A 13,960-nucleotide genomic window follows, 5' to 3' on the forward strand; every position below is an offset into this window, starting at 1 on the left:
CTGGCGGAGAAAGCCCCTGGAGGGGAGAAAGGAAATAATACGAGGTATCACTGCTTTGGAAACCAAATGAGAAAATGTGAAGCCCTGACTTGTGCACCTGTTATTTGACCCTGCTGTGGCGAAGAAGCTCATTTTATGTGTGTGTGCACACGTGTCATCGACAGACAGACAGTAAGTATGTACCGTGAAAGAGAAATGTGTGTTATGTTTGGCCTCCCATCTACAGCGCCCCTCATAGACCCCTTTCGAGCCACTTATGTGCTCTTGAATTATTGCCCTTTGCTGGTGGGCAGCCCCGTTTTGTCTCCCGAGGTGTGCAAACAGACCTGGCTGTCTGAAAAGCACTCTGCTCATATTAGCTGCTACCCCGTTCGGGAGATAAGGCAAAATAAAAAGGGCCTAATCATTTCACCCTTACTGTCTGCAAAGGCAGGAAGGAGTCAGACATTCTCCAGGCAGATTGCTCTTACACCACAATGGACTCCCTGCATATATGTGTGTGTGTGTTCTTATTTGGACTGGGAACTAGCTTGTGTAATGCAAATGGAAATGGAGGTGGGTTTACTATCTAAAGTAAAGACAGACTTACAGGAGAAAAGCTTTTAGGGCTACGTTTGGAGAATGCAGGTAAATGCCTACAGTAAGTAGATTTGCTTAGGTTTTGCTAAGCTAAAGAAGTCTTTCATTTTAAATGTAATACATAACGCTGTAACACACATCAGCGGCACCAATATCACTAAAGAAAAGTTGGTAAAACTGAACAAGACAAGAGAGGAAAAAGTTTTTTGAAATCAGTGGCACCCCTGCAGGTGCTATTATCTTGGCCTTGATGGCAATCCAAACACTTCACCTCTATGCAGGAGCCCAAACTGCTCTTCAGAAGTGCATTAGCTGGGGGTTATTCGACTGTGAAAACTTCACTGTCTGCCCTTTCTCTTATCAGGGGCCTGTTACATTCTTGGTGTTTACTGACAAACATTGCACCAAGCTAATGAGTTTGCCTTGTGCATATTGTTGTTTCTTGCCATTGACTTTTATGGGCTTTTGAGAGAGTGCAAAGAGGTTGACCACTGGAGTAGAAATAACAGGATAGCCACTGTTATCTTGGGAAAATGGGTGCTTACAATGAACAGGACAAATATCGGTCATCTTGAATAGTAGACTACTTATTTATTATTTGATCAGTGTAATTTAAGCACCCTATCCAAGCCCGTCGGGTTGTTAAAAGTTACGATTTACCAATTTAAATTCCATTTTTGCTATTTTGCGTCAATTTCAGCATCGTTGGTTGTATAAAACACAATTGCCCCTCGCTATCGGTTTGAATTATTGTACAATAATTGCTTAGAAATGGTCAGCGCAATCAACGGGCAATACCACAATCCACTTACAGCCTTTATGGCAAGGGAACATCCACTTTAATTTCTTGTTTATTGTCCAAAGCTTTGCAGAGGCTGTCAGGTGGAATTTATGCCTGCGTCAACTTGTTTTTTTGACAAGGGCTTAGGGACAGACAAAGGAAAAACCTTTGTTTTTTACAACTCTATAAAACACAGGAGAGAAGAGTTTTCATGACTTCCCTCGGGAGCCGAGTAGGACAAACATGCTCTTATGTTCTACTCTATGATGACAGCATCTCTGATTCATGTATTATCTCACAAGAGCCTTTAAAATGTTACTGCAAATGTTGACTTTTTGATGTATGTATTGTAGTTGTGCTGTAGTTTTGCTTTTCTTGCATTCTGAGGATGATTTGAAAGCATTCTCTGGAGAATTACCTAATGTAATATCTATGTGGCGTTGCACATCTGTGTCATGTTTATCCCTGTGTTTAATCCTAACTAATATCATATAATAAGATTCGGGCAAAATGCATGAAAAAAACCAAACAGATTTATGATTGTTTGCTGACTTTGTGAATTTCAAGCTAACCTTTGGGTTGCAAAATCAACAAGGAGTTGCAAGTATCCCCTGCAGCTTAATTCTTACACAACAATTCAACAATGAAAAAATGCAGAGAAACAAAAAACATTTACCATCTGCACACCTCCATCTTGTGCAGCTTGCACACAAACCTCAACAAAGGCACTGCAGGATGCCTTCAGGCATCATGAAGTGAACAGCGAATTGTGAAGATCCAAGATACGCTGGAGCTGCTTCACGGGTCACACACGTGAGCGTTTAACAGTCAGCCTCAGCACTCAATACCTGAAAGGTATCTTGTGAACACAGTGTTTCGGACAGAGTAACATGACATCCATGCATCACGAAGGTTATGTTATTATTTTTGATGTTTGGTTCTCCGACACCTCATTAAATCATTTAATTCAAGCATTCACTGAAAATGAAGCACACTGCTGCCACTTACACGTGAGTGCAATGGCCCAAACACTCACATGTGGCCTATGACCCTTACCCTAACAAAGGTTTTATGGCCATTTGAATAATGCATGCTGCGGTGATTATTCAAAGCAAGCTAAGCATGTTCAGACTAATAATTACACAAGTTAGGACAATTCTAGAAGTCTCTTTTGTTAAAGTAAAGCAGAAATTTCCACAAATCTTTTTTTTTTTTAAATTTGAAGTTTGGCTTCCCAACTCTTATAAGCATGCCATTACTACTTTGTCTAGTCAAACTAAACTCCCAGGTGCCAAAAAAAAGGTTATTAAAAAATAAAAGTAAATAAAAGATCAACTGATATAAACTTTCTGATACTGACATAATCAGTTACTAAAGATCTTGTGCTCGGCTCAAAAATTATTTTGGGAAATAGACAACAATGTCTGCAAATTAACAATAATATGCCAGGATTTAGAAAGCTTTGATATTTATGATATTTGTGGTGTTATTGATTTTGATTTTTTTTTAACATGCTATTTAAAAAGAGAGAGAGAGAGTAGGGGGGGGGGGGGGGGGGGGGACTCTGGTTTGATGTTAAAGAATTTTCTTTCTTAACCAAGAAAGAAAGTGAAGGGAACTAAAAATGTATGCAGCAGGATTTATAGTTGCATTGCTGCATCATAGAATGAATTCATTCACATAAATGCAAAGAAATACAGAATGTTTTCCGCTATGGGAACGAGGCAGTGTAACAAAATAACAGTTCACTGAGTAATCGTGAAATAAAGCAGGACTATGTGAGAACAGTGATAGGCTACAGAGTTAATATGTAATGTGTGTTAAAATGTTTTCTCTCACATGTTAAACATTATATATCTCACTCCTATTAACACCATGCTATGGTTTCTAAAGAGCAGTTTGTGCTCTTTTCTGTATTGTTGCCCTGATGCGCTGTTCGTGGTGCTGAACACACACTGGCTAATCCAACAGTAAAATCAGCGTCTTTTCCCATAAACCCAATAAAACTTCAGAATTCAGATAAAAGCCAAATATCGGAACCCAGGCACATAAGTTTAATTTCAGGGTTTTTTTCGTGGGGGACATAATTACCCCATTTACGCACGGCCACTAAAGCCGGGGGGTGTGGTTAATCGTTAACTCGGTGCGCATCAGATGTCCATCCAGACTATATAAAAACCATGAACTGAGAGGAGAGAAACAAGAGAGGTGCACTGCCGAGGTGACAGTCAGATCATCAGGAGACAAATCAGACAGTAAGTTATTTCTTACTCTGTTTCTCTGTTGCATCTTGATTTTTAACTTCACTACAAACAGACACACACACTTCGAAACTTATTGGCACTTTGCGTACTTTCATATAACCTTTGTAATACTCTCTATTCCTGTGAAACAGAGCCTTAGCAGATTTTGCCTTTGATGTGATCGTTCCTTGCTGTTTCTCCTCTCTCCTCAGATGGCCAACACGCTCAGATCGTGGATGATGCTCGCAGCGCTCGTCGTCTGCATCCTGGTGTGTCTGAGCAGTTTTGCGGACGCCTACCCTCCCAAACCAGAGAGCCCCGGGAGCGACGCCTCACCGGAGGACTGGGCCAAATATCACGCAGCCGTCAGGCACTATGTCAACCTCATCACCAGACAGAGGTGAGTCTCTAAAAGAAAGTTAAAGGAGTAGCGAAAACCCGGGTGTGCATCAGGTTGTTTTCTTAAATAAGCTAATATGTCAGATGGAAAAGGTGAGAAAGAAGAGAAGAAGGCTAATAGATGCTGGATAAACTTGTAGGGATGTGGTACCTCTTCATGCTCTGGTTGGATCAGATACAAAGTCTGTCTCCTTTGATGTGAGGGATTAAAGTCTTGGGCTCAAGGACAGGTTTGCAAGGTTTGCCAAATGGGGCATGGAAGCCCTCCCGTTGTGGCATGACTCAGTCACCTAAGGTTTGTTCAACACTTTAAATCAACGCTTTTCAGATGCTGGTGAAGAGTCCAGCTATTTTTCTTTTTCTGCAATCCAGACAGACTGTGATGCTTCTGTTGATACTCCAGATCTTCTAATACACATTCTGGAACACCACAGATTTTTATTCATTTTCCTTGTTTCCTGACAGGTGAAAGTCAAAGCTGAGTCATAAATATTCAAAATTAGATTTTTACATGTCTGGGTGCTTAGGTTTAGTAGATGGATGCTGAGTGTAGTCAATAATGTCATTAAAGGTAATTAAAAGAGCTGAATCTACTATTGAACTCAAAGGGCTTAACAATGCAGCCTCTTCTACCTCAAATAAAAGCAGGTGTGCTCTTCAGCGGCCAGGCATTGATTTTCAGTAAAGAGACTTCAGTACTATAGTCAGAGCTGACTGGTATGTTTGCCTTGTTGTACAGTGGGCAGTGAACCTGAAAATCCTCCTTTGCACTCAGACAGCTGCAGAACTGATATGCAGACTGCAGAGACCAAAGAAAGAACTAGCTCTCAGAGACTCAACATGCAGCATTCAGCTGACCTGCCTGGTTCTTATGTTGAAAGTCATAGTGAGGCTCATGGTATCATACCAGAGCACTTGATGAAATGCTAATGCTTAAGAGCAGAGAGAGTTATCACGTGAGTAAGAACCTCTAATATTTAGTCGTACTTGTTAAATATGCTGGTGTGGACTTTCTTCAGGTATGGGAAGAGATCAGCCCCTGAGGAGGCGGTGGCCTGGCTGCTGTATGGAGGAAATTCAAACCAAGACACTGAGCCACGGTGAGTAACATGCCATGATGCCTAGAAGATTTATTTTTTAATGTGAAAAAATTGAAAATAGGTGTATCAAATTCACTAGGCAGGCTAATAACCAATATTGAATAAGAGCCCCATTACCAGAAAGCAACAGTTAATTAATACTCAGACTAAACCGACTATATTATTTAACTATGAGAAATCTTTTAGCGCTTTTGCAAACCACTTATTAAGATGCAAAAAAAAAAGTCCAAGTAATGAAACCATTTTTTAAAACTATCTCTCTTTTCTTAACAGCTCTGACTATGTTGACCAGTGGTAAACACACAATCCCGCACTACCAAAACATCCTCAAGAAGCAACCTGCTTGGGATCCAGTGATGCCATATGTTTAATTATATGATAAGCATGTATGTCTATTTGCTTCACTATGTTTGTTTGCCCTTCTAAGTACATGTAATAATTCTTCTCCCAAATGTGTAAATAATTTGTATTGAAATCAAATTTACAATAAACACCTCTGTGAATTTAAAGTATTACACCGACCAACGTGTGCTTTTGTAATCCTGCATTGTTATTATTATCATTATTATTATTAGTTGTAATAGTGGTGGTAGTAATAGGAGGATGGGAGTAAGAGTATTTGTAGCAGCTGCACTGTAACTGCAATGACTTGGATTGCCGCTAGGTGTCACTATATAACTAGAAAACGCACATTTCCAAGTTCTGCTCTCCTATTGCTGCTCGTGCATGGGTTCACATCGACGGCAGTGGACAGGCTTTAACTTCACACAGGGGCACGAGCCCAAAACACGCGTTTGCCATCACAAAGCCTTCTTGGACGTCCTTTGGAGGGGAAACAAGACCGGTGCTTAATATCCGGCAGCCTACTGGCTTTTAATCAATGGATCCATTTCTATTAGCACGCGAGCCCTTTTATGTGCTGTCTCGTTAAAGATAGCAGTTTGTGTGGGTAGCTGCTGGTTTTGTGAAAGTGACTGCACAGAGGGGGGAAAAAGGCTGCCGAGCTCCAGCAACTGTCACTCTGATATCTCACACCTTCTTCGTCTTCTTCCTGCATCTCATATCGAGAGGGCGTCCGGATAAAGGTGACCGGGCAGGTGAGCACCTCATCCTGTGGTTTATTATTATTTTTCACGCGGTGTTTAGTTTTTAGCGGCAGTGGGTAGTATTAATACCGTTAATCGAAGCAAAGCCTTTCCCAGCGGCGTAGTCTACCTTCCCCACTCGCCAGGTGTCTACTGTTACAGGCTACGTTCAGTCTTCATTACCCCGTTCTTGTCATTAAAGCTACCCTACCCTCTACAAAGAAGTCCAGCTATTTCACTCCTTGTCTTTATGAGCGCTTCCGAGGAGGAGAGACCGTGCTGCCATTAGGAATTCCTGTTAAAATCCAGGTAATGTCGTGGAGTCGTTTCTCGAGGTTACGCTCATTCGCTTGAGGAGGCGGGGGGGACTAATGCAATTTTTATTGAGCTAGCCTAATTGGCCTCAGGCTACACGCTGTTTGCTTCTGTGTAAAGTCAGAACAGGCAAACAGTATTGCTCTGTATGGCAACCCTAGGCAGAATTATTGTCTTTTTTTTGTACAATGAAATGATTTGTTGGGAACATTGGTAAAATACTGGATTCGATGCTATTGCGCATGCCCGTATAGTGGGGATAAGTGCAGGTGTTTGAGCGCGTGAGGACTACCCAACTAACAATACGCCTGATTTGTAAATAAAGAGCAATAAGAGAGAAGATACACAATAAAAGGTTCATTTGGGCATAGAGCCGCCAAGTAATCTATAATGTGAAGTATTTTCGTTATATTAGTCTAAAAAGTACTGCTAGTGTCTTCAATTTAAAAACATTAAAATGACCTTTGTTTCTGTTTAGCCTGCACATTATTATTATTATTATTATTATTATTATTATTCCTTTAAGTAGGGGCAATGACCATTGCTATTTATTTTACCTCTAAATTAAAATGTAGCAAAATATATAACTACCACATTGTGTTTAATGATGTTGCCTAAAAGTGTGCCTTCTTTAAAATGTATCTCAGATTGTTCTTCAACAATTTGTAGCTAACAGAGTTTGTCTGATTTATAGATTAGAGGCGTTTAGGTTTGTTTTAATGACAATAAGATTGGATATCCAAAAATTTGACCAAGGTTTTTATTTATTAATCAGTGTTTTACGACATTAATGTTTAAAGATGCACTCACTGAAACAAGCATGCATTTGACCGATGTTTATCTTTTGTCCTATGTCCTTTGTCGTATCATCTCTCATACCTGTATGTCAGCTTGCCTCGTGTTTCCTGAGATTTCTGGTGTTTGGGGTCCCTGCTCTGCAAATATTTGGACTTTCTGTATTCACTTTGAGCTGACAGCTTTAAATTTGATTTGAGTCTTTGTTTCCTGAGTCCTGTATTTGGATCCATAATCTACAAGATAGAGTGCTGAGTTGTAACAGATGTTTGTAGTTTGTAGGGGAGATTGAGGGTCTGTTGCAGTAGCATGACTTCAGCTGAGACAGATTTTATTCACTTATTTAGATCATGGCTAAAGTCCAGTTGGTAAGACATTTGTCATTTCTGTAAAAATAAAGTTAATGGTTGTGGAGCAGCTTCAAATAATTATAACAAATAAACATGTTTGAGTTTCATGTTGTCAAAGACTGGGATTTTTATAGATCTTTTTAAGGTGTAACAAATATTTTTTCCCTCTGGAGGAAAGTGCCTTGTTGATATCTCCTGTACAGAAATGAATCGTTACAGAATTTTGCTGTTATTTTGGAAGAGCCCTCGACGTGATAAGCATTTATTCCAACTTTTCCTAAAAGCGCCATAACAAAAATGAAAATGGCGCTGTTGGATATTCGTATCAAATCGCAATCAAACAGGTCTCATTCAAAGAGCTTTTTTACTGGGATTAAAGAAACTTCTGCCTTCTTATCAGTTTTATTTTGAAAGTGTGAGGTTTACCATAAATTTCCAAGCTTTGGGGATTGACTAGAAGACTGGCAGTTGTGGCTCCACTTCAACAGAAAGATTTCCAAAGGAGTTCTTTAATCATTTAGCAGCTTTGCTTTAAACTTTTATTTATTTTTTTGTTGTTTATATAAAGTGAGAATATATGCCTCCCGCAAGAAAAATGGGAATAAATGTAGCTCTAGGCATTGATTTAGATCAGGAGAAAAATGTCAGCATGCCATAGCCTCAATTTAGTGCATAAACAAACTCTAATCCTTTTGTATTACTCAAACTTTCAGGAGGATTCAAAGAGCTACGTGTGAGTCACAACCAAATACAATAAAAAGTTATTTTATGGTACATTCAGAATACTCTTAGTCAAACCACCTTCAGTGATTCTCAACTGTGACTCTGTTCAGCTTACTGCTTTCACAGCCCCAGTGGTGAATTACTGCATCAACTAGGAATTCTAATCAATTGTAGCAGGCTAAAAGAAAGGCCCCATCCACGCTTGATTCCACAGAGAGATTAATGAGTCGTGGTTCACATAGCCTCAGCATCTTTTCCCAACCTCTATTCATAAGAAATGACCTGCTCATTACTCTCTACCTGCCACCTCAGCCCCTCCGGCACCAGGCGGCAACTTGCAAAGCTTTAAAAGGGAGCCAAAGTGAAAGTGCCAAAACCTACAGTCACTAGAATCACCACTTGAGGGTGGCTGTAAGAGTGAATCCCTATGGACCCCCCGTGTAAATCCCTAATTTAACAACAGAAATAAACATGTTCACATCCCGGCAAAAAAAAGGTGGACTAGTCGTCTGCTAGGCTACCTGTACTAGACCTCTCTTTTGGAGGACAGAATTGTAGTGCAATTTTCAATTTGAAAGGGTTTTCCTATCAGAACATAATAAAAAGTCATCTGTTCTTTTGCAGGTCCAAATACAACCTCATGAACAACACATGACATAAAACACATCATTACTTATTTAGCAAAACTGAATACATCCTTCCTGCTTCCATAGGAATTAATGGCATAAATACCAGTCAGGTGCTGCTAATCAAAGGCCTTTGATTAAGTAATAATCAGTAAGTTTGATCATCTTTATAAAAGCAAAGGTGTTTGCAGTTTGGCTGGTCTAGAGCATTCAGGTGTGTTTTACCATAAATGCAAGGAAGAAAGATATCAGGCAGTATGTTAGAAAAGCAATGGTTGTCTTCTTGATAAAGAATTTGAAATTTATAATTCTACACATGGAGCACATTCAAAATAATTGCCAATCTTCCTAGGCATAGCCATCCCAACAAATTCACCTGAAGGTCAGATACTGCAATGCTCAGAGAAACTGCAAGGACCAACCAACTAAGCACTGGAGGTCAGATAGATGTCCAGATCATGTCTATATTGGGTACGGCGGTCCAAAGTCTACAATTTCGACGTCCAGCCATGACCCAACTTAGACATCAATATGACGTTCAACATTTGAACTTTGATCTGCATTCCTTCACACATAACTGTTACTGAACAAAAAACATGGCCTCCACCCGCTGGAAACATGTGGCTACATAGTCTATAGAAGCAAAAAGAACTTAAACCGCACATGGAGTTCGTACGGACGACAACACTAGACGTCCCCTTCAGTGGACCAAAATTAGACATGCAAAAATGACATATAAAAGATGTCACTACAACGTCACATTGGGGAAGAGTGGGCCAAAATTCCTCCATAATGATGTGAGAGACTGATAAAGTCATGCGGAGAATGATTACTTCACATTATTTTGCTAAAAGTGGTTCTACAAGCTCTTGAATCATGGGGTGTACTTAGTTTTATCACACTCTGCTTCTGCATTTAGATTTCTCTTAGGAAAGAGTGTACTTCCTTTTTCACATGACTGTACCCGTTCGCTGTGTTTACTAAAGCTGTTTTCACACTACTGTTGACGAAGCAACTAGTCATTTCTAATGAAAGCTGCTGAAATGAAGAGACAAACCGAAACATTACAAAGCTGGCATCAGATGTTGTTAGCGTACTCCAGAGCTGTACTAAAAGTATCTGTATTGTGCTGTAATTTTAATATTTTTACGCATGCCATACTGTATTGCGTTATACTTGATAAATGCTGATATTAGTCAGGCTAATGTAAGTTATTTTGTGTAAAACATTTGGGTTCAATGAAACGCCCACAATTATATTCCATCACGACAAAAAGAAAAAGTGATCCTTTAATGAAATCCAGCCAGGGTGCTGATTGTTAAAGCTCCCCCTGGGTAGCTCACAGCACTTTGCCTAAGCCCTTTACCCTTTCACTGATACATACATGACATTTAAGTCTAATTACAATCTCTGTCACCAGAGAGAAAAGGAAGACTCGTAACACTTAAACCACAGGTTTTCAAATGATATGCAGTGATCGCACTCAATTGTAGTCATGTTGCTTTAAAATAGAAAATTGGTTGTTTTTTGGGGGGTTTTGTGCAAAGCAGCATAAAGCCAAATACAAAGCAAAAGACAGAGGAGATAATGAACTTAATTGAACTATTTGAGAATCACAAACTGTCTCGTGGCAGAAATGGCCATGGGGTCTGAAAGCTGTTAGCTGATTGTTAATCATTTACCATCTACAATTAGATTTTTAAAGCCCCGTTAAGATAAAGTTTCATTATCAATCTCAATCTCTTCAATGGAAAACTACATCTGGTGTTCTTTTCCATGTTGTTTCTTCATGCAGCCAAACTGTTGTACACTGGGTGTATTAATATGCATGTGGGGAGCAGAGCACACTTTTATTTTGAATCACTCAACACTGATTTAAACTGGTTTTCAGTTTAACTTTTCCTTCAAAAGACCTCCACACACTATCATGATATGTATCAGTATTTGTAGTGAGTTGAAAGTTAATATGATCATCAGAAGGTGATGTTAAGGACACGTCTTCCATTTTTTCAGGAAAGAATGAACATACCAATGTTCTCCTAGAAGATTTCATGAGACCTGCTAAGCTATAATATGTTTTTTCTGTAAGAATAATCAAAATGAATCTATGTCGGTGAGAGAACTTAAAGTTTTAAAGTATGCTTGTTTGAAGATGTATTGCAGTGCTTTTAGCAGCAGATGTTACAACTTCGTCACATCTTAAGGAGTCAGCACATAAAGCCACTACAGTGTGATAGCATATCAGTAGTGGAAAGTGAAGATAGAGCACTGGCCAGAATTTAATTAAACATATATCAGGTCATATTTGTTGCTTTGCAAGTAATTCATTTATACTTGCTACTTTATACAAATAATTTAAATAATGCATATAGCTTAATTGTTGTTTATAAGCTTGAATGTATCTTGTTGAAATCAGATTACATACTAATAATTATTTTCATACCTATATCTCGTATTCTTACAGCTCCCTGCTTTAGTTTACTTTATTTATTATTTTTATCTTGGCTGCATGTCGTAGGCCGGGGGAAACAAAATGTTGATCCTGTGTATGTTCTGTGCAGAATTGACAATAAAGTTGACTTTGAGTTTTCCATTTTTCTAAGCGTACTTATTGGTCTGGTTTGTAATGATCATAAAATGAGCGTTGGCGTGTGCTCATCATTAGGTTTATTTATAGCATAATAATGTCATAAGCTAGGGTCATGGGCGGTTGTGTCATTAATGTTATATTGATTACTTTTACATGTACAAACTGATAAAGAAAGAACATCATGAAATGCAAAATGATGGGAAAGCTTGAAATATCACTTTGCTACACACTTGTAGCACTTGTATCCTGTTAAAAGGTGCTGATCATCATCTTATTAGTCATTAGACTCCCACGTTAGGAAGGTGTGGTTGGGTAATATGGTCAGTGCTGTGACACAGTGATTCCTCAGCTCAAACACTTGTATTTGGTGGTGAATACGATTAATTTGTTCTGGATAGGATTGAAACTCTCATTATTGTGAAGCATAGTCAAACAATGATTACAAAACCGCTTTCTTCAGTACGTCAAACATTGAAATAATGTGTGAGTTTTGATGGATCATGAGTCAGAAGAGCTACTACGTCACTGACATTTTGGTTTTTATTAAACAGACTGCTGCTCCTGGTATTCCAATGCTAGCATTACACAGTAGTGGAAATATATGGAAGGCTAAAGTTATTTCAAGATTGCAAAATATCAGATATTTTTATTAGCTCCAAAATATGTGATGTCATTGTGCCTTTAAAGTGTGATTTGTACATTATAAAGCACATATAATACACTGACTATATGTGGAAAACACAGAAACATACACATATTAGTGAAATTGCACTTATGTTAGGGCTTTTCATTGTCTGTTTTTTAGATGAATGACCCATTAACGTTCGAGAATGTGCTTATCTTTATTTACACTAAAAGATAGGGAACATTTTTGGAGTTTATTATTACTGTTACTATTATTAGCCCACTTTAAATCAAGTTTGACTTCATATGAAGCAATAACCTTGAGTTTAATATTCCTCTGGAGAGTTATTTTGGGGTAAACTGTGCCTCCTATATAAATAAATGAGAAAAGACCCATAACTTTTGTTTTGTCCAGTGAAATCCAGCTAAATATATTTAAGTTGTGTGGTGACTTTGTCCAAAAAGCAGGCTTAAATATCCTATTTTTTCCTCATCTGGTTCATCCCAACAGTTTGCTTAACTAATCCCATGCTAATTTACATTAGATATACAATAAAAAATAACAGTACAGCCACCTAAAGTTTTTTACAGTCTACTTTTTAGTTGTTTTTTGAACAGATCAATAGTAAAATCTAAACAAAAAAGAAAGCTCCTTCTCTTTTATGACACATGGTACTACATATCCTTGAATTGAGCTGTCAATTCGAAAGATATAATGCTGCTAAGTCATGACATTCAATTGTCACGATTGACTTCATATTTTACAAAGTTTAAAAAATATCTCCAGACTTTTACAAATGTATTTGTTTTTTCTTTCAGTATAAATGTCATTCTTCCTGTTAGAAGGTCAAGTATAATTTGTGTTTTGTGAAACATGGCTGATAATATTTTATCCCCAGCACAATGTTATTAGCTTTTTGCATTTAAAAGACAATTTTCAATGATGTCCAGTTTTTAATTACTTTTTAATTATTGTCTTTCTGCATACAAAGCAAGCAGAGGTAGCACTGGGTCTAAGTAACACATTTTTTTTTTACATTGCTCCCTTCCTAGAATGTCCAGCTTCTGATGTTTTTTGCTTTTTGTAAGAGCTAAAACAACTGGGAAAAAAGCGCTCTGCTAATGAAAAAAGATACCAATAACTAAATGAATATAAGCTGCTGTACGCCCACCTTTACCTGACATATTTTACCCTATCAAACAAAAGCAGGTCCAACTGATTTATATAACAAAACAGTTGTCGGGTACATACATTATTTTTCAGTATGCTTATAACTTAATTACATAACATGTCACCAATACTTTTCTCTTTTTCACTCATAACTGTTTTGATCCTTTGCTCATACCGAGGCTCTTGGCTAGCTTTAGCCACTTTTTTTGTTCATGTCTTTAAAATGACCATGTTCAGTTGGGCAAAAGCTTGTCTCATTAGGTTTGTGTATTTCAGGTCCCCCCACAGTTTACTTTGTCAAGTTTGTGTCACGGTGAGGCTCTATCATGCTAGTGACATTTTAGCGTGTGGGTGCGAGTATGCATGCCGTGATTTCCATGTGCTGCATGCGCGCGTGTTGTGTAGACATGAAACAGACTTTTAATTGTAATTATAGGAGGCCGACTGGCTGCCCGCCTGTCTGGGAAAACTGACCGATCCAGTCCCTGGCCGGTTGATCGGTGCATTTCTCATTCGAATCCATTAACCTGCATCTTTACAACAGCAACAAGAAACATAGATATCTTCTGTCACTAAACA

The 13,960-nt window shown here is 38.5% G+C and overlaps 2 protein-coding genes across 3 annotated transcripts in view; both read left to right on the forward strand.

The window, feature by feature from the left end:
• Positions 1–3,539: 3,539 nt before the first annotated feature.
• pyyb (peptide YYb) lies at positions 3,540–5,614 on the forward strand. The gene is made up of 4 exons (XM_084938029.1): positions 3,540–3,615; positions 3,816–4,003; positions 5,022–5,102; positions 5,376–5,614. Exons 2-4 carry the CDS (start codon positions 3,816–3,818, stop codon positions 5,398–5,400), a joined length of 294 nt encoding a protein of 97 aa, XP_084794155.1. The 5' UTR covers positions 3,540–3,615; the 3' UTR covers positions 5,401–5,614.
• Positions 5,615–5,815: 201 nt separating this feature from the next.
• Positions 5,816–13,960, forward strand: part of mpp2b (MAGUK p55 scaffold protein 2b) — a 48,347-nt gene continuing 40,202 nt past the window's right edge. Inside the window, exon 1 of one of the 2 annotated variants that reach the window (XM_084938027.1) lies at positions 5,816–6,199. The gene's annotated coding sequence lies outside the window, so the exon portion shown is untranslated. Of the gene's footprint in view, positions 6,200–6,325; positions 6,497–13,960 lie in introns of those variants that run through there. The other variant, XM_084938028.1, reaches the window with a different exon arrangement.

Source organism: Perissodus microlepis, chromosome 8 (assembly GCF_051167445.1).
Source record: "Perissodus microlepis isolate ML-2025 ecotype Zambia chromosome 8, ASM5116744v1, whole genome shotgun sequence".
Lineage (NCBI taxonomy): Eukaryota > Metazoa > Chordata > Actinopteri > Cichliformes > Cichlidae > Perissodus > Perissodus microlepis.

What these genes read in the sequence shown, in the direction of transcription:
- pyyb (XM_084938029.1), top strand. Translation starts at nt 3,816, where the DNA reads ATGGCCAACACGCTCAGATCGTGGATGATGCTCGCAGCGCTCGTCGTC. An exon ending in AACCTCATCACCAGACAGAG is followed by an intron (nt 4,004 to 5,021) that starts GTGAGTCTCTAA and finishes GACTTTCTTCAG; the next exon opens with GTATGGGAAGAGATCAGCCC. An exon ending in AACCAAGACACTGAGCCACG is followed by an intron (nt 5,103 to 5,375) that starts GTGAGTAACATG and finishes TTTTCTTAACAG; the next exon opens with CTCTGACTATGTTGACCAGT.